At 51.3% G+C, this 26862-nt stretch overlaps 1 protein-coding gene across 1 annotated transcript in view; it reads right to left on the bottom strand.

Moving 5' to 3' along the window:
- Window positions 1-2895: 2895 nt before the first annotated feature.
- Window positions 2896-26862, bottom strand: part of plekhh1 (pleckstrin homology domain containing, family H (with MyTH4 domain) member 1) — a 34784-nt gene continuing 10817 nt past the window's right edge. Inside the window, exons 4-27 of the mRNA XM_030356054.1 lie at window positions 25337-25556; window positions 24320-25062; window positions 23675-23753; window positions 22664-22746; window positions 21922-22069; window positions 21422-21561; window positions 20780-20890; window positions 20313-20399; window positions 19728-19886; window positions 18918-18998; window positions 18284-18493; window positions 17915-18026; window positions 16716-16828; window positions 13785-13961; window positions 12557-12654; window positions 12063-12240; window positions 10086-10241; window positions 8570-8667; window positions 8103-8244; window positions 7831-8006; window positions 7018-7147; window positions 6184-6267; window positions 5339-5485; window positions 2896-4544 (exon numbers count right to left, since the gene is read on the bottom strand). Of these exons, the coding sequence (XP_030211914.1) occupies window positions 4395-4544; window positions 5339-5485; window positions 6184-6267; window positions 7018-7147; window positions 7831-8006; window positions 8103-8244; window positions 8570-8667; window positions 10086-10241; window positions 12063-12240; window positions 12557-12654; window positions 13785-13961; window positions 16716-16828; window positions 17915-18026; window positions 18284-18493; window positions 18918-18998; window positions 19728-19886; window positions 20313-20399; window positions 20780-20890; window positions 21422-21561; window positions 21922-22069; window positions 22664-22746; window positions 23675-23753; window positions 24320-25062; window positions 25337-25556 (3822 nt within the window). The 3' untranslated portion in view covers window positions 2896-4394. The remainder of the gene's footprint in view (window positions 4545-5338; window positions 5486-6183; window positions 6268-7017; window positions 7148-7830; window positions 8007-8102; window positions 8245-8569; window positions 8668-10085; window positions 10242-12062; window positions 12241-12556; window positions 12655-13784; window positions 13962-16715; window positions 16829-17914; window positions 18027-18283; window positions 18494-18917; window positions 18999-19727; window positions 19887-20312; window positions 20400-20779; window positions 20891-21421; window positions 21562-21921; window positions 22070-22663; window positions 22747-23674; window positions 23754-24319; window positions 25063-25336; window positions 25557-26862) is intronic.

Below are 26862 nucleotides of genomic sequence, written 5' to 3'. Positions count from 1 at the left end.
ACACACACACACACAAATAAGCCGGGGAACCGGTTGACATGTGCACTACCCTCTCTTTAATCATTGCTGTTCGGTTGTCAAGGCAGCAGCGGAAAGTCGACCCCGAGCTCTGGTTAAACACATCGTTCTCTATGCTTACACAAGTGAGACACTTTGAACGGGTCACGACATGCCGATGCATGTAGGCACCGCTTGGGACCCACAACCACGGGTGCATATGATACGCAAATGCAATACATGAGAAACACTTTATCATCAATGGACAGGATTAGTTCTTTGCATGATCATATAAATATATAACTCTAATTAGATGTTATTATACATATTCGTGTATAGGAACGCGATGCATCGTAGCACTCTGACTAAACCACCCACAGGGATAATGACTTATTACAATTACAATAAATGACGTGATATTTGTATTTTTATTATCCAAAGGTTATTTTCTCTCTTATGAGCAGGCCGTTCGGCGCTTTGCCAGATAACGATCGGCTGTTTAACCTTGAGGTTTTCCATCTCACTTTAAAGCGGAACCAACGAGCCGAGCAGACGTTCCCCTTCTGTGACGGGAGACCTTCCGGTGGAGCGCTGCGCCCCATGCTAAAGCGCTCTTTGGTTTTAAAGACCTTTACGTTTGTGCTGACATTATCTGATGTACTTCAGACGCTTCTCGACGAAGATATCTGTTATTGATGGGCTTGAAGACAAGATATCACCCCCCGTTCGGGTGTTATTCTGCCCTAGCATATACTTGCGACTGTTACGTAATCATTAAACATGTCGGTATTAACATGATATTAACATGTTGTCACTCACCTGCGGAACCACCGGCGATGATCTGGTGAGACGCCTCCCGGGCCAGACTCCGTGGCTTGGTGGTCTTCATGTTCCGATGTATCTACTGCACAGAACAGAAAACCTCTCGTTTATCACCAGTGTGGAGCGCAGAATAACCTGACGTGAACTCCGACAACTCCGGAGGAAACAATCGCAGAACTGCACCTTCTGTTGCTGTTTGAAGACGTGCGATTCCTCTCCGAAGTCGTTATTAAAAGGTCTTTATCTCTTGTTTCTTCTCCTGCAGAGAGCGTAGCAGCGATATCTGTCCGCCAGGAGATAGGAGACCAGGTGCTAGGAGACCAGAGCTAGGAGCTAGGCGGCAAGGCTCCTGTATGGTCCTAATTACCCAAAGCTTTTACTGCTGCTGCTTGAATTTACTAACGCATTCCTCCGACCAAGAATGATGCAACGCTGAAAGTAACACAATGATCAACAGTCTGCATGCGTAGGCTTAAAACACAATGGAGAGATTCAATAGCTCTTAAATTATACACCTTGATAGACCCGAAGTAGACCAAACTAGCTCTGTACCTGGCATGCATCCACTGTAGTTAAATAGATTAAGGTTATAAAAGCATTTGTAGCATTGCATTATTTTACAGGCTTCGACTTGAGTTGTATAGGGCCATAATGCAGGTTACTGGTAGAGTTAATCAGTTAATGCAGGTTAATCAGATTTTAAACGGTCTTGAGGTTAAATAATGGATTAAGATCGCACATTGGCAAACAGTTAAAACTTGTTCCATGCCCAACACACATAAACTGTTGCGTCCAAGTAAAAAAGTGTGAAAAAAAAAAAAAGATGTGCGAAGAACACATTGAGAGACGACATAGAGTTACAGACTTGTCGATAGATTTATTTATCTATTTGCTTGCTTGCAGATAACACATTGACGATTACAATATTTAGCCAAACAATGGCCTACATCTTCATTGGCCGATACCCAATAATGTGTTGGCAACACTGCATTGGAATCCTGCCAACATCGAGGTTGATTCATAGTCCTCTACGTCCGTATAGTTCCCCCGGGTACTCTGGACCAGACCTCGTCTTTTCCTCAATGTTTTTTAATAAAAAATATATAACTTTTGGAGCAATGAGCAATTAAGGCCCCGGTAAGTCAGCACTGAGCCCTAAAATGAGCAGCTCGGTTTATACAAGAGGCTCTGGAACGAGGAGGCTGTGGACAAGCCTTTAAAACAAGCGATTTACAGCGCGCGATTGGCAGCAGAACGCCATTACTGTGACCCCTCTGGAAGCGGAGAGCAAATCAATGCGCCGAGCAGCGGCGTGGTCCTCCAGACAGAACACGCACATCAACAGGCTACCGTAAACAGGCCACAGCCATCAGCACGCCACAGCCATCAGCGCGCGGCTCTGGAGGGATTGGGGGGTTAGCGGGCTGAACGGCCAGAGAGCTGCTTCATCATACGAGTTCATCACAGCTGTAAAGGACAGCTGGCCTGGCGGTGACGCCAGTGGAGGAGCTCAGCTCAACAGGTATCTTCAGAACATATTGCTGCAGGGTCTGGTTTGAAACTCCAGGTTTACGTCGAAGCGAGAGCGCGTATATAACCAGACCCTTTCCACATGATTTATACTTTATTGGGAACCATTGAGATCGGGGATATATGAGGCAGCCCTGCGCATTGTGCAGGTTTTTGGCAACTTCCCATTCATAAAAATCAGACCGTGCTGAAGTTGAAAGGGCAGACCAAATTACCCCCAAATACTACACTTTGCAATAGAAAAGGCGATCCTTATAACAAAGCCAACTTTAGTCCTGGATTTTCCAGTTCTTTGGCTAACAGTATATTTAGATAGTTTGAGGAAGAGATTTAAAGAGATACAGTAAAACACTGGTTGATGTATCTTTAACATTCTCTGTGAATATGATGTCTCTGGCTATCCTTGCTATCCATCAGTTATGAAGGCCAGACTAATTTAATTCTGACTTGGGTCTCCATAATGAGTTAATGACCAAGAGGTCTGAATTCAACAAGGTGTACAATGCAGTAGAAAAGCAGAACAGCATCGACCAAACTAAAACCGACTGATGATCCTACCCATTTCATTTTATTGATCAAAAACATACAACATACAGACCAACAGTCCTCATTCAGCCGTCCGGACTCGTGCACCTGATGCGTACTGGGGTTGTTCGTACACATGCCCCGATCCTCAATCACTCTGTAGCACAAGACAGTCAAAGTTCTGTATTATTTCAAAAGATTAAAACAAACAATGGCAAACGTAATAAATAACTTAATAGACAGTGGTTTGATCCAATAACAGTTTAAGTCATTCAAACATAATTTCCCGCTCATCCTAATGTTCCTGTATCATTTTTTAATTTTAAACGCTGTACCTTGAACAAAACAAACTATAATAAAAACAGGAATATTGTCATTGTAAAGACTGCTAAATGTGGATGCTGATATGTCTCTCTTTGCTGTCGCATCTAGTTATTAGAATAACAGTTCTTGAATGCTAGAATCTATAGTATCTGTAGCTTAGAAAAGTAAACAATCACCACACTCAAGACAAAAATGACAAACATCTTGTCATTATCTTAAGTATGATTGAATGTTCTGGTAAACATTAAGTAAATCTGGCATTCCCCTTAAGCTCTTTATAGAACTGACAGTATTTTGATTCTCCCCAGCATTTCACTGGGTAAAAAAACATTATTTAAAAAGGACTTGGACAGTCCAAACATATGGCCTGTACTTCAACAGACGAAAAATATCTCAAGTTTTATGGAAACAAAAAAACATTGATTTATAGTACCACTAAGTTTATAGTCTAGACTGAGTACTTACAACCGCGAGTTGGTACAACTTATCATTGTACTTTTATGGATTGCACTCATTTGAAGATGATAAAAAAAAAAAAAGCCAGTTAACACATACTATTGATCACGTTAAGAGGAATCCTATTCACCGGTCCCTTTCTGAACAGATGTAGAACCTGTTTCCTCGGTCAACAGTTAACCTGGTGGTCTGCGTACACAAGCACACACCAGTGAAGAATATTCAGATTGAGTCTGAAGATCCGCCGTAGCTCCGCGTCCGTGGTATAGAAACACAGCAGGGCTCCCATCTCCTCCTTCCTCGCATAAAAAAAAAAACACCTCATCTTGACGAGGCCAAAATTAGATGAAAAGTACGTCTGGGGAAACCCTGCTCTGTCCCGGGCCACCCCTTTGTTCTATTCTTAAACCCTGCTCTGTCCCGGGCCACCCCTTTGTTCCATTCTTAAACCCTGCTCTGTCCCGGGCCACCCCTTTGTTCTATTCTTAAACCAAATCACTTCGGTTCAGAAGCAAAAGAGAGGAGACAGTGATCCACCCTTCTGCTTCATCGCCGAAAATAAAAATAAATACAGTCCTCATTGGGCCATATCCAAGTTAGGAACTCTTCATACGTACCATTGACATCGTTTACATACGTTGAAACTACATAAAGTCCTACAGGGGGGCTCCTGTCCTGTCCGGGGGTCGGAGGGGCGGGGGGGGGGGGGGGGTTGTCTGGGCCGGGGGGGGGGGGGGGCTTCACAGTAGCGTGGGGCTCTTGGTGGTGTAGGTCATGCAGGGGAAGTGTCGGCTGTCCCCGTCCCACTGGGGGCCCGTGGGGGCGGGGGGGGGGCCCCCGGGGCTCCAGTGGTTGATGTAGCTGGCCATGAGCAGAGTCAACTCCAGGATCTGATGACAGAGCAGAGGGGGGGGGGGGGGGGGGGGGGGCTGGGGTTAATGGTTCCACCGGTTACGATACGAGCGGGGGTTTATTTGACACCGCCGCCGCCGCCCGGAGGAGCTTTATTACGAACCGTGCGGCCGTGAAAGCGCCTCGAAACCAAACCGAACGAGGCTTATTAGCGCAGCCGCCGGCGGTAACGAGACGCGGCCGTTGGGGCGTCGGAACGCCGAGCCGCTCGGCTCATTAGCGCTCGGAAGCATATCCTGTGACACGCGCGTGGAGGTGGAGCTGACGCTGCACCCCCTCTTCTGTCCTCACCCCTCCCGTTCTGACCTGCATGCCCATCGACGACCGGCCGGGGACTACAGCTGGACGATGGCCACATGGGCTGAAGCTGCTCCTTTTACTGTACGGTAGACGGTACGCATTCAAAGGTGACTCTCCACGAAACTATAAGCAAATAAACTAAACTAAACTCTGTCCCCCCCCCTCCACACCAGCACTATTTGACCACTAAGGAACCACAGACGTCCTCTCTGACCGCTGTTTTTTTCCAGTGAGAAGCCTCCATGTTGAAACTCTGTCTATGATAGTACTCTGTTGTACATTTTATTTTACAGTTAATATTTTTTAGTTTGTTGTTCGTGCGGTAGACTGCCTTCACCAACATTGGTCTGTTGGGCACCCCCTAGAATTTATTATTTTTTTACCATAATCAAATCAGACTACAAGGGCCGGCAGACAGAAACCTCTGGCTCCACATCTGCACGGACAGGAGGGGGGAGTAGGTCGGGCTCACCTTGGGCTTGGCCAGGGAGAACACCAGCTTCTCCACGCTCTTCTTGGGCGCGCCTGGCTCCCTCTGCTGGCTCACCACCGCCATGAAGTCGTCACGGTAACCGCCGAAGGTAATGACAGACTGGTAGGGGTAGGTGGCCAGCGTGTGCTGCCGAAGGAAAGGAAAATAAAGGACGATAAGAAGAAGAAAAATACGGTGTAACAAAAGGCATAAACTACATTTAAACGACACATGCGTATGTTTTATCCGCTTAGCCTGTAATCGAACATGACAGACTTGGGAAGTTTGGTTTTTGGTCTTTCAACGTTTCTTTCAACTGGAGAGAACAAATTGAGTGTGAAGATGTGTACATAATTTCCCCTGATTTATGGTGACGGTTCCCCTAAGAATTACTGGGAAGACATAAACAGGGCCTTCCCCAAACTAAGGAAAAATACGGGGCCGGCAAAAATGATAGAGCTGGATTTTGTTTGTGTTGTGGCAGAATCCCTGTGAGGGCCGTCCAATCAGAGGGCGGAGATTTTGGCTTCTTCTCTGTGGTTCTTTCTGGTCTCCAAAGAAAGGAAACTTATTTCAGACCTGTACTTCCACATACCTCTGTAGATGTGGCCTGCTTAGAAACCAACAATCCCAGAATCCCAGCCCTCCACTCCACGTTTATAGTCCACATTTTTTTTAATCAAATGAAAGAACGTCAAATCTTTTTTAAACAAAAAAAGAAGCTGCTAAAAGAAGAATATAAAAAAAGGTTAAATGATGAAAAGGGGGTTTATTCCAGTTTAAACGCCAGACCAACGGATACGGCAGGTGACATTACGATATCTCCTCTGGTGAACCCAGCTCACCATGGTGTGGTCCAACACGAAGAGGCCATCCTCGCTCACCGCCAGCCAGGCCTCGCTCTGCTCCGCCTGCGACGGGGGCACGGGCTGCACACACAAAGCTCAGCACGGTCAGGATGAGGCCATGGGGAGGGAGGCACCATACCCAGGAGGATGCCCACAGTTAAAATAACAAGGGTGCTTTTGTTGTTATTAATTCCCCCCCATGTGCCAGGGAGACAAATGAATCCTTATTCAAAAAAAACAACTTTAAAAGTCTTTCAAATCTTTATCACACAATATTTGAACTCACACAAATTGCATTTGTGAAACAACCTTTTATATACCCTTCTTCAAGATGACAAAATATTTTGTCACAGATTAAAAACTGATGAGACAACAGATTACGTTGGCTGCTGCCCTCGGTTCATCTCCTTTAATTTGCAGTTCGGCCGATGGTCGTCTACGAGGCGATGGCTGTCTACGAGGCGTCTACGAGCGATACATCGGTGCATCACCATCCATAATAACAGACAACAGCCGCTTCAGCACCATTCACAGTCAGAGAGACGAGGAGGTTCAGGAATGTTTGACCTGTTTTTTCGTTTTAAAAAGACAATTATTTGTAGATGTACAATTTAACTTTGAAGGGGAATGTTTGTCTCCCTACTGAATTGTTTTCTCGTTGCCCGTACGTTTATACAACTGTACATTTAGTATTTTATATGTATGGTATTATATGTCATTTAGCTATTTCAATTCTTAGAATGAAATCTCGAAGATGCAATGTCGTCTAAAAAACACAAAAGACAAACACCTTCTCACATTTATAAAAGTTAACAACATTTCAACTCGTACCTTGGCGCTGAAGAGCTTGGCCCCGAACAGCGTCCACTTCCTGGCCACCGTGAGGTAGATCCGCACGCACTCGGACGCACTTCTGCCGCGCAGCATCGACCACTTAGCCGCGAGCCGCTCTGTCAACTCCCTGGGGAGAGGAGAGCGGGAAAGGAAGGGACCGCTTTAAGGCGTGGCCCTTTTCATACACGAGGCAGACTCCAAGTGCTTCACAAATAAACATCGTCATACATTAAAATGAAATAATAAAATAAAGTAAAATAAGTATGAGAAAACAAAGGCAAAGAGGTGGAGGTTTGAAGATTGTGGTCTGCTGCTTGTTTTAAATACATTCATAAGAACAACATTTCACATCCACCCCTAACATATCCCTAACATATCCCTTACACATCCCACACTGATTTAAGACATGAAGTTTATACATTATACTGTGAAGATTACATGAAGATTATACATTATACTGTGTGAAAAACCGATTGAGGCCTGCTGTGAAACAAATCACATAATAAAGTAATACGCCCAGCCCAGGGATAAGAACAATAAACATTTGATGAAATTAAATTGATCAAAAAAAGTACATTTAGAACAGATTTCGTGTCATAAAAATGCATCAGAGGAAAGATATTTGAAACGTTCTCTCTCAAAGTTTACTCTGTTCAGAAACGCCAGGAAACAATGCAGACCAACATCTGCCATGGTGTGTGTGTGTGTGTGTGTGTGTGTGTGTGTGTGTGTGTGTGTGTGTGTGTGTGTGTGTGTGTGTGTGTGTGTGTGTCTGTGTGTCTGTGTGTGTGTGTGTGTGTGTGTGTGTACCGGAGCTGGTCTGAGGTGCAGTCCTGCTTGTAGCGCTTGGGGTAGAATCGCTCCATGATCTGCAGCAGAACCAGCTGGGCCTTGGAGGAGGGGGAGCCGGGTGTGACGGGGGAGGGGGGGGAGGGGGGGGAGGAGGAGGAGGGGGGTGTGGGTCGCTCCAGGTCCCCATGCTCGACCTAAACGAAAAAAAAGAAGAAAATCAATTTCGATATTAGCTCCGTTTTCCTTTACCTATCAGATCCCCGTAACCCGAGTCCCGCCCCGTTACAGACCTGAGCCATGAGCGCGGCCACCTCCAGCGCCAGCTCCTTGCTGACGGGGAAGTGTCCGCCCTGCACCTCGTCGTTCACCTGGTAGGCCAGCAGGAGGCGCTCTCGCTCCGTCTCGCCCTTGGCATGAGCTCGGAAACACAGCCTGCCGGCACGGACACGTTAGCGGAGGAGTAGTTAAGAAATGAAGCTTTCTGTTTAGGTAACCATTCCATAATCAAATCTAATCATATCAATGCATTGTGTGTGTTATTATGGGATGTTGAATGTAAAGATGCCCAGCTTGAAGGAAAAAAACCTACGTTTCTAACTGTAGACTGTTCATTTTATTTATTAATCACATTCTAATTTAGTAGAATGAAAGTAAGTTGTAAGAGCTTAGAGAACAACGCGTGTTGTGAAACCTTCTTGTAATTTGCTTTGAGGTAAAGAGTTTAAATCCCACCTTGGGTATTTGTTTAAGTCCTCACCTGCTCTTGTACGTCAGACGAACGATTCTCGTCCCCTCATATTTCCCAGGATGCAGTTCTTTCAGGGCCTGCTCCCATTTGGAGATGACATCACAGATCTACACAACAGCACGGAAAATAACTTTGTGATTAATTCCCCAGAGTACGACAAAAGTCGGCCCGTTGTATTTGTAGAGCAGCCCTAAGCCAGTCAGTCTCAAAGGTCTTCTCCATATTACACTGTTACACTGTTAAACTATTAAACTGGCATTACCCTCTCTGCTAAAAGGAGAAATAGTCATGGTGAACGGACTCTGCTGTCTAAACGCAAGTCTACTTGGGTTCCCGCGGTGGTGGTGCAGAGATGACTTGGAAGTTTAAATTACTTCAACTTTGCTTCGCTAGACACCGCAGCAACCGACCTAGAAACGTGCACGGTTTCAACTGTGTCTCGACTGAGTGGACCCCTCCACTGACCTGATGAGTCAGAGACTCTGAGTGGACAAAGCACCTGACTGGATGTGTTAAAGTGCGGCCACACCAACCGCGTTACTCGCGTTGGACAACGCGAGCAACGCGCCTAACCTGACGCTTGACCAGTGTGTGGTGGTTCAACGCTTCCAACGCGTCAACGCGCCAACGCAGCTAGATGAGTCCATGTCCATGCAAGTGAACGGAGCGTTCCCTCTTCATCATAACTATCAAACCAAACATCCTTCACATTCACTGAGCGAACATTATGAAAGTAAAATGCACATTTCTCGCTAAAAATGTTTCCATAAACGCATTTAATGGCGTAACTATGTAACTATTTCCACCCAGAATAAAGAAAAATGTCGGCCGTGGCTGCGCTGGAGTCCGAGGTAGGAAACCCAAACGCCGCCGTGTTTGGGTGATAGAGTTTAGATCAGGTTAGATTAAATAATCTCGGATATAAATAACAATAATCGGGTTAAATAACTTCACATGGTGTGTCTGGTGTGTTTCCAGCATTCGCAGTGTTGATCAGGAGAGAAGCAGTCCGCCAAGACGTTGAGGTTGCTTAGCAACCAGAGACTCTGTCCATGCAAGTGAACGGAGCGTTCCCTCTTCGTCATAACTATCAAACCAAACATCCTTCACATTCACCGAGCGAACATTATGAAAGTAAAATGCACATTTCTCGCTAGAAATGTTTCCATAAACGCATTTAATGGCGTAACTATGTTACTATTTCCACCCAGAAAAAAGAAAGATGTCGGCCGTATGCTTCTGTGCAAGCTCACTACTCTCTGCCAGTGACGTCGGGTCAAGCTCCGATTTTCAACGCCCCTAACGCGAGCAACGCGGTTGGTGTGGCCGTACCATTAGAGGCTCTGATTGGACCATACACCTGACTGGATGTGTCAGAGGCTCTGATTGGACCATACACCTGTCTAGATGTGTCAGGGGCTCTGATTGGACCATACACCTGACTGGATGTGTTAGAGGCTCTGATTGGACCATACACCTGACTGTACTAGGGGGGTCAGACCCCGGCCCTAGGTCTGGCCCTCACCTTGGCCGACGGCTGCAGGCAGTGCTCCAGGTCCTTCCCGGAGGGGTCGTCGGTGAAGAGGGCGAAGCCGGAGAGCTGGGTCTTCCTGAGGCCCACCCTCTGGTTCAGCGGGCCCAGGAACTCCTCCACCGTGGTGGAGCCGTCGAAGCCCACCACCTGCGGAGAGGCAGGGGCACCGGGGGGTTATGGGGGGTGGGAGGGGGGGTGTAGCCTGGCTATTGCCAGACCAAGATCGACCGTAGATTGGCTGCTTGCTGTCGCTTCCCTTCGGTCACTGTATTAAACCAGCCGATAGCGCGATGTATCTACATTTTGTACTTTTTGTATAGTAAATTTATTATTATATGAATAAAAACACGGGCGATATCGCACAGGAAAGCAGGTTGGAGGAGAGAGTTCAATAACATTTAGCATAAACCCGCACAAGGGAATCAAAGCTACGTCGGTTAGCCTACATGGTTAGCACCCTCGCGGCGTTAGCCAAAGGCCCCGTTCACACGAAGCCGAAACGGGCGAAACCGTTACGGTTTCGATCTATCCGGTTTCAGAGTATCTCCGTAAAGACGAAGCCAAGCGAAACCGGGTAGATCTGTAGAAATGCTGTAGTACACATTCCAGGCCCATAAGGGGCGCTGCTTCTGGTACAGAAATCCAGAAGAAATTAGATAAGAAGAAGAGGCGAACATGCGCATAAAGGCTGCCCTTATGCGCATGCTCGCATGTGATTTCTGAGACTCCGCGGGCTTAAGAGCCATTGGCTAGGAGGTCGAGGGGTGGGGCGATGACGTCATGGTTTGCGGTTTCAGTCGGTTTCAGCCGTACACACGAATCCAAAACGAAACCGGGTAGATTTGAAACCACCTCCGAGGGTTGTTTCAGAAGTTTGCGGTTTCGGTCAGCGGATTCGCCGGCTTCGTGTGTACGGAAGGCCGAACCGTACAAGACCTTTGCGGTTTCGCCATGAAATCGGCTTCGTGTGAACGGGGCCAAAGAGTCTTCCCATGCGACGCAATCCCGTCCACCCCTAGACTGGGTAGCCCCGCCCATTCTGCCGGCGGTCTGAGTTCGTCCTGTACAAGGGTCCGGAGAAGAGCAATACATTTCTTTCTGCTTCCGATACGTTTTTTGCGGGAGCCAATCACCAAGCCAGCTTTGTGGTTGGCTCCCGCAAAAACGTATCGGTACGTAACGTATCAAATCACCGGCAGAATGGGCGGGGCTACCTAGTCTAGGGGTGGTGATGATCAGTCCGATTGGTCGAGTGTGTCATGGACCACATGTGTGAGGAACACACTGTTCACATGGGCTTTGTGTATTTGTTTGTCAAGTGTGTGAGTGCGATGTCTTTTTGCTTTGGTAAGGTTCAGCTTGAACCAGACTTGATGCACTTTTGAAAGGAAGTAATTTTTGTTATTGTGTTGTTTAGATTATTCACAATTGTACATATAGTGGGTATGATTTTTGGACTTCATGAACAGGTTGAGGCTTAGTATCCCGACCCGGTATCATGACCCACGTATATGGTCGGACAGAGAGGGAGACGGTGAAAGAAAGAAACAGCATAAGAAAGAATCATCTAAATTAAATGTATTAAGAAAGGGACAAAGAAACAAGTTCCAGAAAATAGCAGAAAATAAAAATTGAACCCAACTCAAAGAGTCCGGAACACGACGGAGTGTGTGTGTTTGTGTGTGTGTGTGCGTGTGGGGTGACCCTTGACCCTCACCTGGTAGGGTTGTGTGTGTGTGTGTGTGTGTGTGTGTGTGGTGACCCCTGACCCTCACCTCGTAGGGTTGTGTGTGTGTGTGTGTGGGGTGACCCTCGACCCTCACCTGGTAGGGGTTGTGTGTGTGTGTGTGTGTGTGTAGTGACCCTCGACCCTCACCTGGTAGGGGTTGTGTGTGTGTGTGTGTGTAGGGACCCTCGACCCTCACCTGGTAGGGGTTGTGTGTGTGTGTAGTGACCCTTGACCCTCACCTGGTAGGCCTGGTTGCTGAAGTGCACGGGCAGGCTGAAGGGCAGCGAGTGGTGGTAGGGGTTCCTCAGCAGGATGGACACGATCTCCATGCGGGAGGGCTTGGCCTCGCGCTCCCCGCTGCTCAGCGTGCGCTCCAGGGACCGCTGGCAGTACACGGCGTACTTCCCCACCTCGCTCCTGCAGGGGGCGCCAGAGTCCCGGGGGGGGTTAGGACGGAGGGGGCGCTACTCTGTCTGATATCGGAAGGGCCGTGAGTCTGAGGAGTTACTGGTTCTCTCTTAACTCCACTGGTTCCAAATAGACATGAGTACATAAAGCCAGAGGTTTGCCGAGATGATTTACAGCTCTATTTGTTCACGTACATATAAGGATAAATGTTACGCGCACACACACACACACACACACACACACACACACACACACACACACACACACACACACACACACACACACACACACACACACACACACACACACACACACTCACACTCACTTGGGGTCGGCGATGCGCTGTAGGTACTGCCTCAGGTACCACAGGAAGTGTTGTTGGGGAAGGAATAGAGCGACGCACAGAGAGAGCAGCTGCCAGCACTGTAGGGAGATGGAGAGATGTGACGTTAGAACCACAGTGACGGCCGGCTGAGGGTCGTACCTTAAGGGTTATGTCCTTTGTGTTAGCCAAGATGGATGCTTTTTCAGCTGAGCATTTGTGAAGGATTTTCAAGCTTGCTATAAGGAACTGAATTATGCCAAAGGATCTAAATCATCCCCTTTGTTTTAACGGTTTGTTTTCTGTGTAATGTTCTCAGAGACAAACCGTGTCAATGAGTGCAACATCCCGACCACAACGAGTTCAGACTTTACATTATTGACACTTTATTCCATCATGAGTCTCACGTCACTCACTGCTCTCTCTCAGAGCGCCTCTCTGTAGGGTTAGTAGTGGTTTAACCGGCGTTAGGTCTGACCTGGTTAGGAATGGTTTAACCGGCGTTAGGTCTGACCTGGTTAGGAGTGGTTTAACCGGAGTTAGGTCTGACCTGGTTAGGAACGGTTTAACCGGCGTTAGGTCTGACCTGGTTAGGAGTGGTTTAACCGGAGTTAGGTCTGACCTGGTTAGGAGTGGTTTAACCGGAGTTAGGTCTGACCTGGTTAGGAGTGGTTTAACCGGAGTTAGGTCTCACCTGGTTAGGAGTGGTTTAACCGTCGTTAGGTCTGACCTGGTTAGGAGTGGTTTAACCGGCGTTAGGTCTGACCTGGTTAGGGGGTAGTTAACCGGCGTTAGGTCTGACCTGGTTAGGGGGTAGTTAACCGGCGTTGGGTCTGACCTGGTTAGGGGGTAGTTAACCGGCGTTGGGCCTGACCTGGTTAGGGACTAGTTAACCAGCGTTAGGTCTGACCTGGTTAGGGACTAGTTAACCGGCGTTAGGTCTGACCTGGTTAGGGACTAGTTAACCGGCGTTAGGTCTGACCTGGTTAGGGACTAGTTAACCGGCGTTAGGTCTGACCTGGTTAGGGACTAGTTAACCAGCGTTAGGTCTGACCTGGTTAGGGACTAGTTAACCGGCGTTAGGTCTGACCTGGTTAGGGACTAGTTAACCGGGGTTAGCTCTGACCTGGTTAAGGGGTAGTTAACCAGCGTTAGGTCTGGCCTGGTTAGGGACTAGTTATCCGGCGGCTCTGACCTGGTTAGGGACTAGTTAACCAGTGTTAGGTCTCACCTGCGTTAGGGAGTAGTTGTTTGGCGTGCGTCGGTGCGTCTGCTTGATCAGCTGACAGTACATCTCGTTCTGGAGCTCCGGGTGGGTCAGGCACACCTGCAGTGCATTCTGGGCCAGCGAGGTGTGGTAGTCGATGGAGGGAGACTCCACCAGGACGTTGATGAAGAGTTGACAGGACTGGGGAGATAAGGGGGGGGGGACCAGTATTAAAGAGGATACTGGAGCAGGGGGGAGGGGTGCCAGTGGCTCGGGAGGTAGAGCGGGCTCACTTGCTCACCCTAACTCGCCCTGCTGGTCGACTCCGCTGTCGATGTGTGAACGTGTGTATGAACCGTTGTAAGTCGCTTTGGATAAAAGGGTCTGCTAAAAGCGTCTGCTAAACGCCCATAAAGTAAAGGAGACATCTCCCAAACTCTCTAGTGCGCCAACGTCAGCTGGCCCAATGCTACATGTCTTTTCTTCTCTGTTTCTAGCTACTGTTCTGTCCATAAAGGCACAAAATCCCATAAAAAATACCAAGTATTCTGCTGCAAACTTTTTCTGCTTCACACAAAACAATCGATTCAATGAACCTGAAGTTCAACACGCGTCCAGCAGGGGTCAGCAGATCCTCTCCTGACCAACAAGCCGCGCAGCGCAGAAGAGTTTTGTTATTCAATTTATCTTAAGTGGTACTTTGAAGCCGTCCAAATCCTTCCCAGAAAGATGCATTACACTGCAATTAGCACAAAGGACCCGTTTTTCCGTCTGGTTGTTTTTCAAAAAGGACAAAGAAAGCAAAATGCAAACCTCATTATTTCTGAAAAGCGATAACTCGCGGCGAGCCGAGACAAAGACGGCCTTTCTGAACGCTTCGGACTCATGAGAACAAAGTGGAGGGCTGCTTCAAAGCGCCGCCGCCGCCGCCGGGACTTGAAAAGACTGCCGGTTCCATTCCCTGGCTGCCTCTAAGTGTCTGTGTGGAGGGTTTCAGGGCTGGCTGGCCACAGAGAAAGCCCCACAGAGCCGAGCTCCGGGCCAGCGGAGCGGGGAGAGAGCTTAGATACGGAGCTGAAGAAAGGAAGAGGGGACGGAGGAACTGGAGCCTCGGTTCAAGGTCAAGGTTCATCGTCTTCCTCTGATCATCTTCCATCCTTTATCCTCCCTCCTCCTCCCTCCCAACCTTCTCCCCCCCCCCCCCCCAAAGCCTTGACCTCCCAAGTTACTTCCTCCATTAAACAAGGGGCGCCTCCTTTCACACGCCTAGTAAACCGGGGGAGCGTTTAGCACCCGATCAGGGCTGATAATCAGCCCCCCCCTCCTCCTCTCCATCTCATCCCTCTCTCTCTCCCTCCCTCTCCCCCCTCCTCCTCTCCATCTCATCCCTCTCCCTCTCTCCCTCCCTCTCCCTCTCCCTCTCCCCCCTCCTCCTCTCCATCTCATCCCTCTCTCCCTCCCTCTCCCTCTCCCTCTCCCCCCTCCTCCTCTCCATCTCATCCCTCTCTCTCCCTCCCTCTCCCTCCCTCCCCCTCCTCCTCTCCATCTCATCCCTCTCTCTCCCTCCCTCCCCCTCCTCCTCTCCCACTCATCCCCCTCTCTCTCTCTCTCTCTCTCTCTCTCCCTCCACCACACGTTTGAATGACCTGGGGGGGGGGGCCCTCTGGGGTCCCCCCCCCAGAGTGTTTGATGTGTCCGAGGCCTCTGGAGGGCAGAGAGCATTCAACAGAGCCTCAGTCAGAGAGTGAGTGAGTGAGTGAGTGAGTGAGTGAGTGAGTGAGTGAGTGAGTGATACAGTGATACAGTGAGTGAGTGAATGAGTGAGACACAGACAGAGACAGACACAGAAGCCAGAGTAGAGAGGGAGACCATGACTGCCCAGTGCTAGTGGCATAGTTAACCTCTGACCTCTGGTTACCAGATCCTTTCCCACATGATTTATAGATCATAGAGAGAGAGAGAGAGAGTGGGCCGGACACAGATCCAGAGGACAACCAGAGGGACAGAGAGTCTGTGTGTGGAGGCAGGGGAGACAGAGAGAGCGAGAGGGGGAGCGAGAGGGGGAGCGAGAGAGGGGATTGAAGGGGAGAGGGTGTTTGTAGCAAGGAATGAAGAGTGTGTAGGAAGGGTTGAAGTCGCGAGGGGAGTTTGTAGTAGTAGTAGTGTGTAGTAGTAGTGTGTAGTAGTAGTGTGTAGTAGGAGTGTGTAGTAGGAGTGTGTAGTTAGAGTGCGTAGTTGGAATGTGTAGTAGGAGTGTGTAGTAGGAGTGTGTAGTAGGAGTGTGTAGTAGGAGTGTGTAGTAGGAGTGTAGTAGGGATGAAGGAGAGTGTGTAGGTGGAGTGTGTAGTAAGAGTGTGTAGTAAGAGTGTGTGGTTGGATTGAAGTGGAGTGTGTAGTAGGAGTGTGTAGTTGAAGTGTGTAGTAGGGGTGTGTAGCAGGAGTGTGTGTAGGCGTTTGTAGTAGGAGTGTGTGTAGTTGGAGTGTGCAGTAGGAGTGTGTAGTAGGAGTGTTTAGTAGGAGTGTGTAGTAGGAGTGTGTAGTAGGAGTGTGTAGTAGGAGTGTGTAGTTAGAGTGTGTAGTAGGAGTGTGTAGTAGTAGTGTGTAGTAGTAGTGTGTAGTAGTAGTGTGTAGTTAGAGTGTGTAGTTAGAGTGCGTAGTTAGAGTGCGTAGTTGGAATGTGTAGTAGGAGTGTGTAGTAGGAGTGTGTAGTAGGAGTGTGTAGTAGGAGTGTGTAGTAGGGATGAAGGAGAGTGTTTAGGTGGAGTGTGTAGTAAGAGTGTGTGGTTGGATTGAAGTGGAGTGTGTAGTAGGAGTGTGTGTAGTTGGAGTGTGCAGTAGTAGTGTGTAGTAGGAGTGTGTAGTAGGAGTGTGTAGTAGCAGTGTGTAGTAGGAGTGTGCAGTAGGAGTGTGCAGTAGGAGTGTGTAGTTGCAGTGTGTAGTAGGCGTGTGTGTAACCTTGAAGAGCTTCAGGGCCTCAGTCTGGAGGGCGTCGGACGGCAGCGTGGTGAGAGAGCAGCGCAGACCCTCCTGAGAGCAGCACAGAGCCACACTGCCCCACAGGACCGAGTCTGGGGGGGGGGGGGGGGGCACACACACACACACACACACACACACACACACACACACACACACACACACACACACACACACACACACACACACACACACACACACACACACACACACACACACACACACACACACACAGATCTGGTTATACTGGAGTGACCCTGCATCTGAAAATCATTCCCCAGCAGATCAGTCATAAACAGCGTCTGCATTCTGGATTAGCATCCCAGATCAAAATAGCTAGGCTAAATGCTAACAGAAGGAGCCTCGACTAGCCCTGCGCCGCATGTGTCGCCCTCAGATAACAACTTGACTCATTTACCAACGCAACCCACACTACTTATGTCTGAACTATGAGGGTCTACGGTTACAGTGGATGTCTAATTTAAGCACCGTGCCTACAAACCATGATAATCACAAAGTCGTTCTACGGGGCTCTTTTTAGTGCCTGGAAACAGATCTATAAACGCAGCTGTTGCTGGGACATGGAGAGGAGCTGACTCCCACTGCGGCTGGTCCGCTCATACCAGAGCTACTGGCTGTCGTTGAGGACTGATCCATGATGCTGGTATGATGCAGCGGGCGCATTGAAACCTGTTCCTTAACCGCGGCTGTTAGGAGATCGGCTGATTACCTAAACGAGGTTAAAACCAGATGACTCGGTGTGCGTGTAGAGACAGAGAGAGAGAGAGACAGAGAGAGAGGGACAGAGAGAGAGAGAGAGAGAGGGACAGAGAGAGAGAGAGAGAGAGAGAGACAGTTAGACAGAGAGACAGTTAGACAGAGAGAGACAGAGACAGAGACAGAGACAGAGACAGAGAGAGACAGTTAGACAGAGAGAGACAGAGACAGAGACAGAGACAGAGACAGAGAGAGACAGTTAGACAGAGAGAGACAGAGACAGAGACAGAGACAGAGACAGAGAGAGAGAGAGAGAGAGAGAGAGACAGAGACAGAGACAGAGACAGAGACAGAGACAGAGAGAGAGCCACTGCGCCCACTGTAAAGAATTCAGTGTGGTCGAGAGCCATTGCTAGTGGCTGGGTCTAGGGGAGCGAGCGATAGAGATGGAGGTCTGGACTCACCAGGGTCTCCCTCTGCGTCCAGTAATTTTCCGATCACCTGCTCGTACTCCGTGCCCACCTTGAGGCCGGCGCCGCTGCCCGCAGCCACCGTCAGGTGGTACAGCCACGTGTCCTGGGGGGGGGGGGACACACGTGTGAGCCAGGGCAGAAGCCTACACCCAGAGCCACAGTCAAAGACACGGGAGCAGGAAGTGGAGCCCAACCAAACAACAACAGATCGGGATCCGCGTTTATTTGACATAACTCTCACTGCTAGGTTTTGTAGAATTTACTTGCTGCCAGTTCTTTCTTTACATTTCTATATCCTTCCATATTCATTCAACACCACCTCCACCACCCCCACCTCCCCCCCCCCCCCCTCCCCCGTACCTTCTCCTGCTTGGTGCCGATGAGCAGGTAGGTGGGGCTCTGCTCCCAGGGCTGGACCACCAGGGTGCAGTGGGAGGACAGGAACCCCCGGCCCCCCGCCCCCCGGGGGCCAGGGCCCCGGGCCCCCGCCTCGTAGTCCTCGTCGGAGTCGCAGGAGCGGTCCACCTCCTGGACCACCGCGTCCCGCACCCGCAGCTGGCCCAGGGGGAGCTGGGGTACAGATAGGAGGGGGGGGGGGTTAGTGGATGGGGTACAGATAGGAGGGGGGGGGCTGACCCTCACCGGACTGATCTGCCCCTCAGATCAGTCCGGTGGTGCTGGAGCTGTTCCTCGTTCTCAGTGTCAGTGATTCCCGTTGTCGGGCAGAACGGCGCTACGGCTCTGATGTGTGAAGCTGGAGGCAGTCTAGTGGTTCGGCTGTTTGGTCACAGACCAAAGGTTCTGGCCTCACAACCAGAACTCCAGCCCGATGCTGAACCCACTCACAGGTGAAACGTATCTACAAGAATGATTCAACAGTAAATAGCAGATATTATCCCTGGCGCGTGTTTCATTGGACAGTATGTTGGCGTATGACGTCGTCAGCCCTGAGCACCGGGGCGTGTTCGGGCAGAGGGGGGCTTGTTTTATGAACCTTGTCGTCCTGGTTGCGGTAGTAGTAGAAGACCTTGCCGACCAGAGAGCACCACACCAGCTTGGAGTGTCCGTGTTTGACCTGAAACAGACGGGTTGCGCTAGCGGTTAGCTCCTAAATAGCTATGACATTAGCAACGATGCTACACAGGATAAATACAACTAAAGTAAAAGTCCTCTTTCCATTGAGGTAATAGACTTAAGGCTACAGAAACATACAAAGCATCACTAGAAGGTTCACCGTCTACTTAGAGATAATCATTGGCTGCGTCGTAGCTCTGCGATGCGGGGAACGGGTGAACCCCGGCCAACTGACAAACAGATACTGACCTAATGGACCCCAAACGACCGGTGAGAGGCTCAACTAGATAATGATGGTACAAGCATCCTGAATAAATAAATTAAATGTTTCAAATAAATAAATATAGAGAGCGGGGATGATATCGCTAACATGACGTAAGGGGCTTTTGAAAAAAACGTGATGATGATGAAGATGAACCTCATCATCATGATCATTCATCATCGTCATCACAGCTATGCGTCAGTAAATCAGGGTCACAGAGGTCATGGAGGTCATGGAGGGCGCCAGGCCAGGACCCGACCTGCACATCCGGGGCCCCGAGGGGGGCGGGGCCATAGGGGGCGGGGCCTGAGGGGGCCGGATCCGGTCTTGAACCAGCTCAAAGCTGTCAATCAGCTGTCAGAGACTAATTGCGCACACGCACACGCACACACACACACACACACACACACACACACACACACACACACACACACACACACACACACACACACACACACACACACACACCTTGGTGAGCCAGCCCCTGGCGGCGGGCTTGGAGGCGGTCTCCACGGCGACGGGCCCGCTGGCCTGGACCTTCAGGACGTTCTGCAGCACGCGGATCCACTCCTCCAGGATGTTGGGCGAGTCGGCCGTCAGGAAGAACGTCTTCTTCTCCGTCACCAGCTGAGAACCAGGAGAACACACAATCTTCATCATCCTCATCGCCACCAGCACCACCTCCACCACCAACACCAACGCCATGACTACCACCACCACCACCGCCATGATCCCCCCACCATCCCAGACATCACCACCACAACCTTCATCATCATCATCTTCATCACCACAACCCTCACCGTGGTCGTGGCTGAGCAGATCAGATCAGCTGTTTGGATAAACCCACAGAGAGACACAGAGACAGAGAGAGAGAGGAACATTCCAGGGCCTGATGTCATCTTAAGCCCTGGCGCTGGAATGCAGAGCTTCTTCACACACACACACACACACGCGCACGCGCACGCACACGCACACGCACACGCACACGCACACGCACACACACGCGCGCGCGCGTCAGCTCACCTGGAGCGGGGGGGGGGTGCGTCAGCTCACCTGGAATGTCTGAGCTCCCTCTCCGCGGGCGATCCGACAGGAAGAGGTCAGCTCCATCTGGCCCTGGGGCTTCCGGATCACGTCGCTCTGAGGACAGACGCACACGCAGACACACACACACACACACACACACACACACACACACACACACACACACACACACACACACACACACACACACACACACACACAAACACTTATTTTTTCAACTTAAACAGTTTAACCCATGTCTAGGCTATTCCCACGTATTTATTTTTTATTTCTACTCGTATTTTCATGAAAACTATCTGATATAAACCCTAACCAAGCCATGCCTGCTCGAAGAACACAGAGAGTGTGTGAGTGAGAGTGTGACAGAGAGAGTGTGAGAGTGAGTGTGCGACAGAGAGAGTGTGAGAGTGAGTGTGCGACAGAGAGAGTGTGAGAGTGAGTGTGCGGCAGAGAGAGTGTGAGAGTGCGTTTCTCACCGGAGACTTGTAGTAGAGGATCTCTCCGTTGCGGAGGATGAACCAGCGCCTCTTCCAGGCCTTGATCTGACTGCCCATCTTCAGGAGGTAGCCCGACTTCTCCAGCACCTCCTGCACCGTCACACGGTCCACAGACTATACCTCAACACCACCGCTCTACCCTTCATCATCATCCTCATCATCACCAGCTCCTCTCCGCTCTACCCCATCACTCATCTTCCTCCTGGTGCTCAATTTCTCCACTCTCCTCTTCCTCCCAGCTTCAGTTTTCCTCACCCCTACTCCTCCAATCCATTTCTGTTTTTCTCCTCCTCTCCCCAGTTCTACTCACCGGGAGGCTGTTGCTCTCCCCCCTCCCCCCCCCCCCCCCTCCTCCTCCTCCTCCCCCTCCTCCTCCTCCTCCTCGTCCCCCCCTCCTCTCCTCCTCCTCCCCCCTCCTCTCCTCCTCCCCCCCTCCTCCTCCTCCTCCTCCTCTCCTCCTCCCCCCCTCCCCTCTCCTCCCCCTTCCCCCCTCCCCCTCCTCCTCCTCCTCCTCCTCCTCCTCCTCCTCTCCTCCTCCTCCCCCCTCCTCTCCTCCTCCCCCCCTCCTCCCCATCCTCCTCTCCTCCCCCCTCCCCTCCCCCTCCCCTCAGCTCCACTCACCGGCCCGCTGCTGCTCCCGCAGGAGTAGGACGAGGTGCGCTGGACCTTGAGCTCGGGCTCAGAGTAGTCGCTGTCCAGGGAGTGGGCATCGGGGGGGATGGCGTAGTCGCTCTCCGAGCCGACCGACGACATGGACACCCCTGGGGAGGGACAGAGGGGGAGGGGTGAGGAGAGGATGAGGGAGGGGTGAGGAGAGGGGGAGGCCAGGAGCCATCAGCCTCTGGTTAACCAGAGTTTACCGGAGGCTGGTTAACCAGAGGCTGGTCTGAGGTCACGGTGAGGCCCCGCCTCCAGTGTGAGGCCCCGCCTCCAGTGACTCCCTGCCTTTATAGAGCAGTGAGTGAAGTCCACCTCGGGTAACACAGAATAAACACACAGCTCTGTTGAACACACATCCTCCATCTCCCGCCAAAAAAATATAGTTCCTCAACACTGTTGCCAAGCAACGTATAAGTACCTCCCCCTTCCCATCAGTCCCCCCCCCCCCCCCCCCTCCTCACCTCTCTTGGCGGCGCGCGGGCTCCCAGGGCCGCTGCCCTTGCGGTCGGGCCCCGGGGCCGAGGTCCTCAGGCTGGCCAGGGAGCCGCTGTCGTCCTCCGAGCCCGAGTCCTCGTCGGCCAACGGGACGCTGCTGATCTGAGTGGCTTTCTGACGCACACACACACACACACACACACACACACACACACACACATACACACATGCACACATGCACGGCACACACACACACAAGACGTTAACATGTCGGCGGGAACCACGTGGCCGTGCCGCAACACACGTCCTGCATGACAGTTGTTGACACTCTTTGTCAAACTTTTTCGTCAAAGTATTATTTTAGAAATTCATCTAAATAGGGAAACCCCTTCCCACCATCGGTCCGTCGCCCCAGAAGAGTTTGTTCAGTCAGGGCGTTTATCAGACGCTTTCATCCAAAGCGACTCACAATCAGTCCATTCGTCAGAAGAAAGAGAAACAATAATATATCTCTGTCGGTACGGTAAGGATGTTCATAGAAGTGCCAAGCCCTAACCATCACTAGGTTAACCCATTCCCCGTACACAACAGAGGCTGCTAGGATGAGATACTACTGAACCAACACTACTATTTAAAGTTGAATCGGGGGTTCAAAGTTTTGATTTTTTTTTTTTGCAATTTGTTCTTACAGTGATTACAAAAAAGTGTCTGTAACAAAATCCAACTCCCCAATAGACCGGAGCGTCCCTTGAAGGGTGGAGCACTCACCCCTTTCAGCGTGGTGAACACCGGGACGTTGATGTTCTTGTAGATGAGGTGGGGGAACGGCCCTGAGGCAGGGCACTGGAGACCTGCAACACACACACACACACACACACACACACACACACACACACACACACACACACACACACACACACACACACACACACACACACACACACACACACACACACAAACTTATTATTTCCACGTAAACTGTTTACCACATGTCTAGGCTATTCCCACAAATTTATTTTTTATTTCTACTCATCATTTTCATGAACACTATCTGATCTCCCCCCTAACCAAGCCGTGCCTGGTCGAGGCTTTGATCTTAAAACAGTCTCCGCCCCACACGTCTGCCAGAGGCGGAGCTAGAGGCCTGAGAACCGTCTGACTGGTAGCGAGCGATGACATCATCATCCCCAACTAAAAGCCCCTGCTGTCTCTTCGCCTGGCAGACAGGAAACCCAATCCTTTAACCCCCTCCAATCATCACGCAGGAGTCTGCAGGCAGCGTGCAGCGCGCAGCCGGCGAGGCAGAAGACACGCTGGTAATTATACGGTGCCTTCACTCTTTCATCGTTGATTAAAAACCACCACCACCACCACCACCACCACCAACCCTCCCTCAGTCCTCTGCTGAGAACACACACACACACACACACACACACATACACAGTGCATCTGCCAAGGTGTGTGTGTGAAGCCCCGAAGGGAAAAGGAAGTGACATCAATAGGAAGAATGACAGACAGATAGGACCCACCGCAGTCAGTTAAGCATCAGGTGAATGACACAACACACGCACACGCACACACACACACACAAAAACCTGTGCAAACACAGACAACCCCCCACACACACACACACACACACACCTACACACCTACACTCAAAGACCAAAGATCAAACCCTGGAAATGAACTGCCTGTGCCTGTAAGCCAGGCAGCATTCTGTTCACAGGATTGCTCCATAACAGAGATCCGCCGGCCCATCCACCCATGATAAACGCTCACCTCTCCCAGCCCCCCTGGCCGCAGGCACGGCCTCCGATACCCTCATCCCTGACTTGGCCACGGCGTAGATACGACTCTCCTGCAGGGGGGGGGGGGGTTGATAGGTTACATAACGGCATGAACCACAGAGCTACACACCGCTGCTGTTTCTCACCAGCACCAGAAGAACAGAAATGGAAGCAGTCGCAGAGTGACATCACTGGAACATTCGCTATGCCAACGGATGACGCTGCTATGGTTCTGCCATCATCGCGCTCGCCAACGGACAAAACACTTTTAATATCTCCTGCTTCTGCCCGCTGCGTTGGAGTAGAGGGAAGGGCTGCATGTGGACGCATTTAGAAGTCGCCCCTGCTTTATTTCTCCTTCAGTTTGAAGGAAAGCACGATTGTACCAAATTTGATGCAATTCATTTTGAATGAAGAAGAACGCCGACTGTGATACTTTGAGGCTTTGAGGAGGAAGAAACGAGAAACGAGCGCCACATGAAGACCAGCGTCAGGCCAGGGCAGGTTCATTCCTAGTTTAATCTGCGTACGAAAACACATTTGTACATCGCACCTTTGATGATGCACAGAGTCGTACTGCGAGGATTTGAGGATAAAAACCCGTAAGCGCTGGATAACAAAGATGTGACCACCGTACCCAGGAGGGGAGCCGGTGGAGAGGGGGGGTGGGCGGCTTCAGGACCTCCGCGTCCCGCCGCTCCGGGTCCTCGACCGGCCCAGCGAGGGCCCCCCCGCCGGGGGACGCCGGCTCCGGGGCCACCGGCCCCTCCACCACCCCGTCCATGGCGTCGGGGGTCCCGTCGTCGATGTCCGTCTCCTCCACCAGCTGGGCGAAGGGGGGGGGGGCGGTGCTGTGGAGGGTGGAGGAGGAGGAGGCGGGGCTTGTGGGGGCGGGGCTGGCGTTGAGGGGGTGCAGCCGGTCCAGGACGGGGGGCGGCTGGCTGCAGTGCTTCTTCCCCAGCTGGACGCTGTCCCTGGGGGCCAGGGGGGTCCGCAGCTTGGGGAGGGTCAGGGCCCCCGAGGGGGACAGGGGGTGCTGGAGGGGCGCGTGGCCGGGCGGGGGGAAGGGCTGATTGGTGGAGGGGGAGCGGGCCAGCAGGGGGCTCGTGGGGGAGACCCCGGTGGGCGTGGTCTCCGTCTCGGGGCTGCTGGGGCCCTGGGCCATCTCGTAGGCCGAGGACGAAGAGGAGGAGGACGAGGAGGACGAGGAGTGGAGGCACTGCGAGCGGAATTTGCTGTTGAGTTCGTCTGAGGAGTGGTCTCTGCCCTCCCCCCGCTCCCGGACGCTCCCGGGGGGCCCCAGGCTGCCGGGGGCCCCCATGCCGCTGGGCCCCTCCCTGAGCCGGCCCTTGGAGCCTGGTTCAGGGGCCCACTTCAGATCTAAGAGAGAAGACAAGAGTCTGGATAAACTTCAACAAAGCCTTTGTTTCTCAGATCCATAAAGATACGTCCCCCCCTTTGGGATCAATAAAGTGAATTTAATAATAATCAAACTGGGTATAGACTTGGAGGTGAACATGGTGTGTTTAGCATCTATGGGGACATTTAAGACGTGGCCTTCATCCTGTCTCCCAGTCCACCCCTGGGGGTACTGAGTGGCGTTCACAGGCGGCAGTGTGCCCCCACCAGGGCCCTCTCAGAGAGGACCACCCACCTGTCAGGGGGGCCTTGGTTTGGTTGGCTCCCCCAGCGGCGGTACGGGGACCAGGCTGTCTCCAGGACTCCTCCAGGGCCGGGGGGGTCCCGGGGCAGCTGGAGGGGTACAGAGGGTTGGTGGGCACCAGGTGGGCGTCCGCCGCAGGGGAGGTGGCGGGAGACGGAGGCTGCTCCAGAAGAGCTGCGCAGAAGGTGGAGGACAGGTGGAGCTGGTTAGGTCAGTCTCCTACGGCACGCTCCTCTTTAGTCACGCTGAGGCAGGGAGTGAGATGGGAGTGAGACGACTAGAGGAGTGAGACGCCTAAACGAGTGCGACGTTTAGAGGAGTGAGACGTCTAGAGGAGTGAGACGGGAGTGAAACGTCTAGAGGAGTGAGTAGGTCTAGAGGAGTGAGACGCCTAGAGGAGTGAGGTGGGAGTGAGACGTCTAGAGGAGTGAGACGCCTAGACGAGTGAGACGTTTAGAGGAGTGAGACGTCTAGAGGAGTGAGACGGGAGTGAAACGTTTAGAGGAGTGAGTAGGTCTAGAGGAGTGAGACGCCTAGAGGAGTGAGGTGGGAGTGAGACGTCTAGAGGAGTGAGACGCCTAGAGGAGTGAGACGGGAGTGAAACGTCTAGAGGATTGAGTAGGTCTAGAGGAGTGTGACACCTAGAGGAGTGAGGTGGGAGTGAGACGTCTAGAGGAGTGAGACGACTAGACGAGTGAGTAGGTCTAGAGGAGTGAGACGTCCAGAGGAGTGAGACATCCGGAGGAGTGAGACGTCTAGAGGAGTGAGACGTCTAGAGGAGTGAGACGTCTAGAGGAGTGAGTACGGCTAGAGGATTGAGACGTCTAGAGGACTGAGTAGGTCTAGAGGAGTGAGACGGTCTAGGGGAGTGAGACGTCTAGAGGAGTGAGTAGGTCTAGAGGAGTGAGTAGGTCTAGAGGAGTGAGAAGGTCTAGAGGAGTGAGTAGGTCTAGAGGAGTGAGTGGGTCTAGAGGAGTGAGTGGGTCTAGAGGAGTGAGTAGGTCTAGGGGAGTGAGACGTCTAGAGGAGTGACTAGGTCTAGGGGAGTGAGACGTCTAGAGGAGTGAGTAGGTCTAGAGGAGTGAGTGGGTCTAGAGGAGTGAGTAGGTCTAGAGGAGTGAGTAGGTCTAGAGGAGTGAGTGGGTCTAGAGGAGTGAGTAGGTCTAGAGTAGTGAGTAGGTCTAGAGGAGTGAGTGGGTCTAGAGGAGTGAGTAGGTCTAGAGGAGTGAGTAGGTCTAGAGTAGTGAGTGGGTCTAGAGGAGTGAGTAGGTCTAGAGGAGTGAGTGGGTCTAGAGGAGTGGGTGGGTCTAGATGAGTTAGTCGGTCTAGAGGAGTGAGTAGGTCTAGAGGAGTGGGAGCGTCTAGAGGAGTGAGTAGGTCTAGAGGAGTGAGTAGGTCTAGAGGAGTGGGAGCGTCTAGAGGAGTGAGTAGGTCCAGAGGAGTGGGAGCGTCTAGAGGAGTGAGTAGGTCTAGAGGAGTGAGTAGGTCTAGAAGAGTGAGTAGGTCTAGAGGAGTGG

The sequence above is a fragment of the Gadus morhua genome, chromosome 5 (genome assembly GCF_902167405.1).
Source record: "Gadus morhua chromosome 5, gadMor3.0, whole genome shotgun sequence".
NCBI lineage: Eukaryota > Metazoa > Chordata > Actinopteri > Gadiformes > Gadidae > Gadus > Gadus morhua.
The sequence above is the reverse complement of the archived record's forward strand: the minus strand, read 5'-3'. Positions and strand labels throughout refer to the sequence as shown.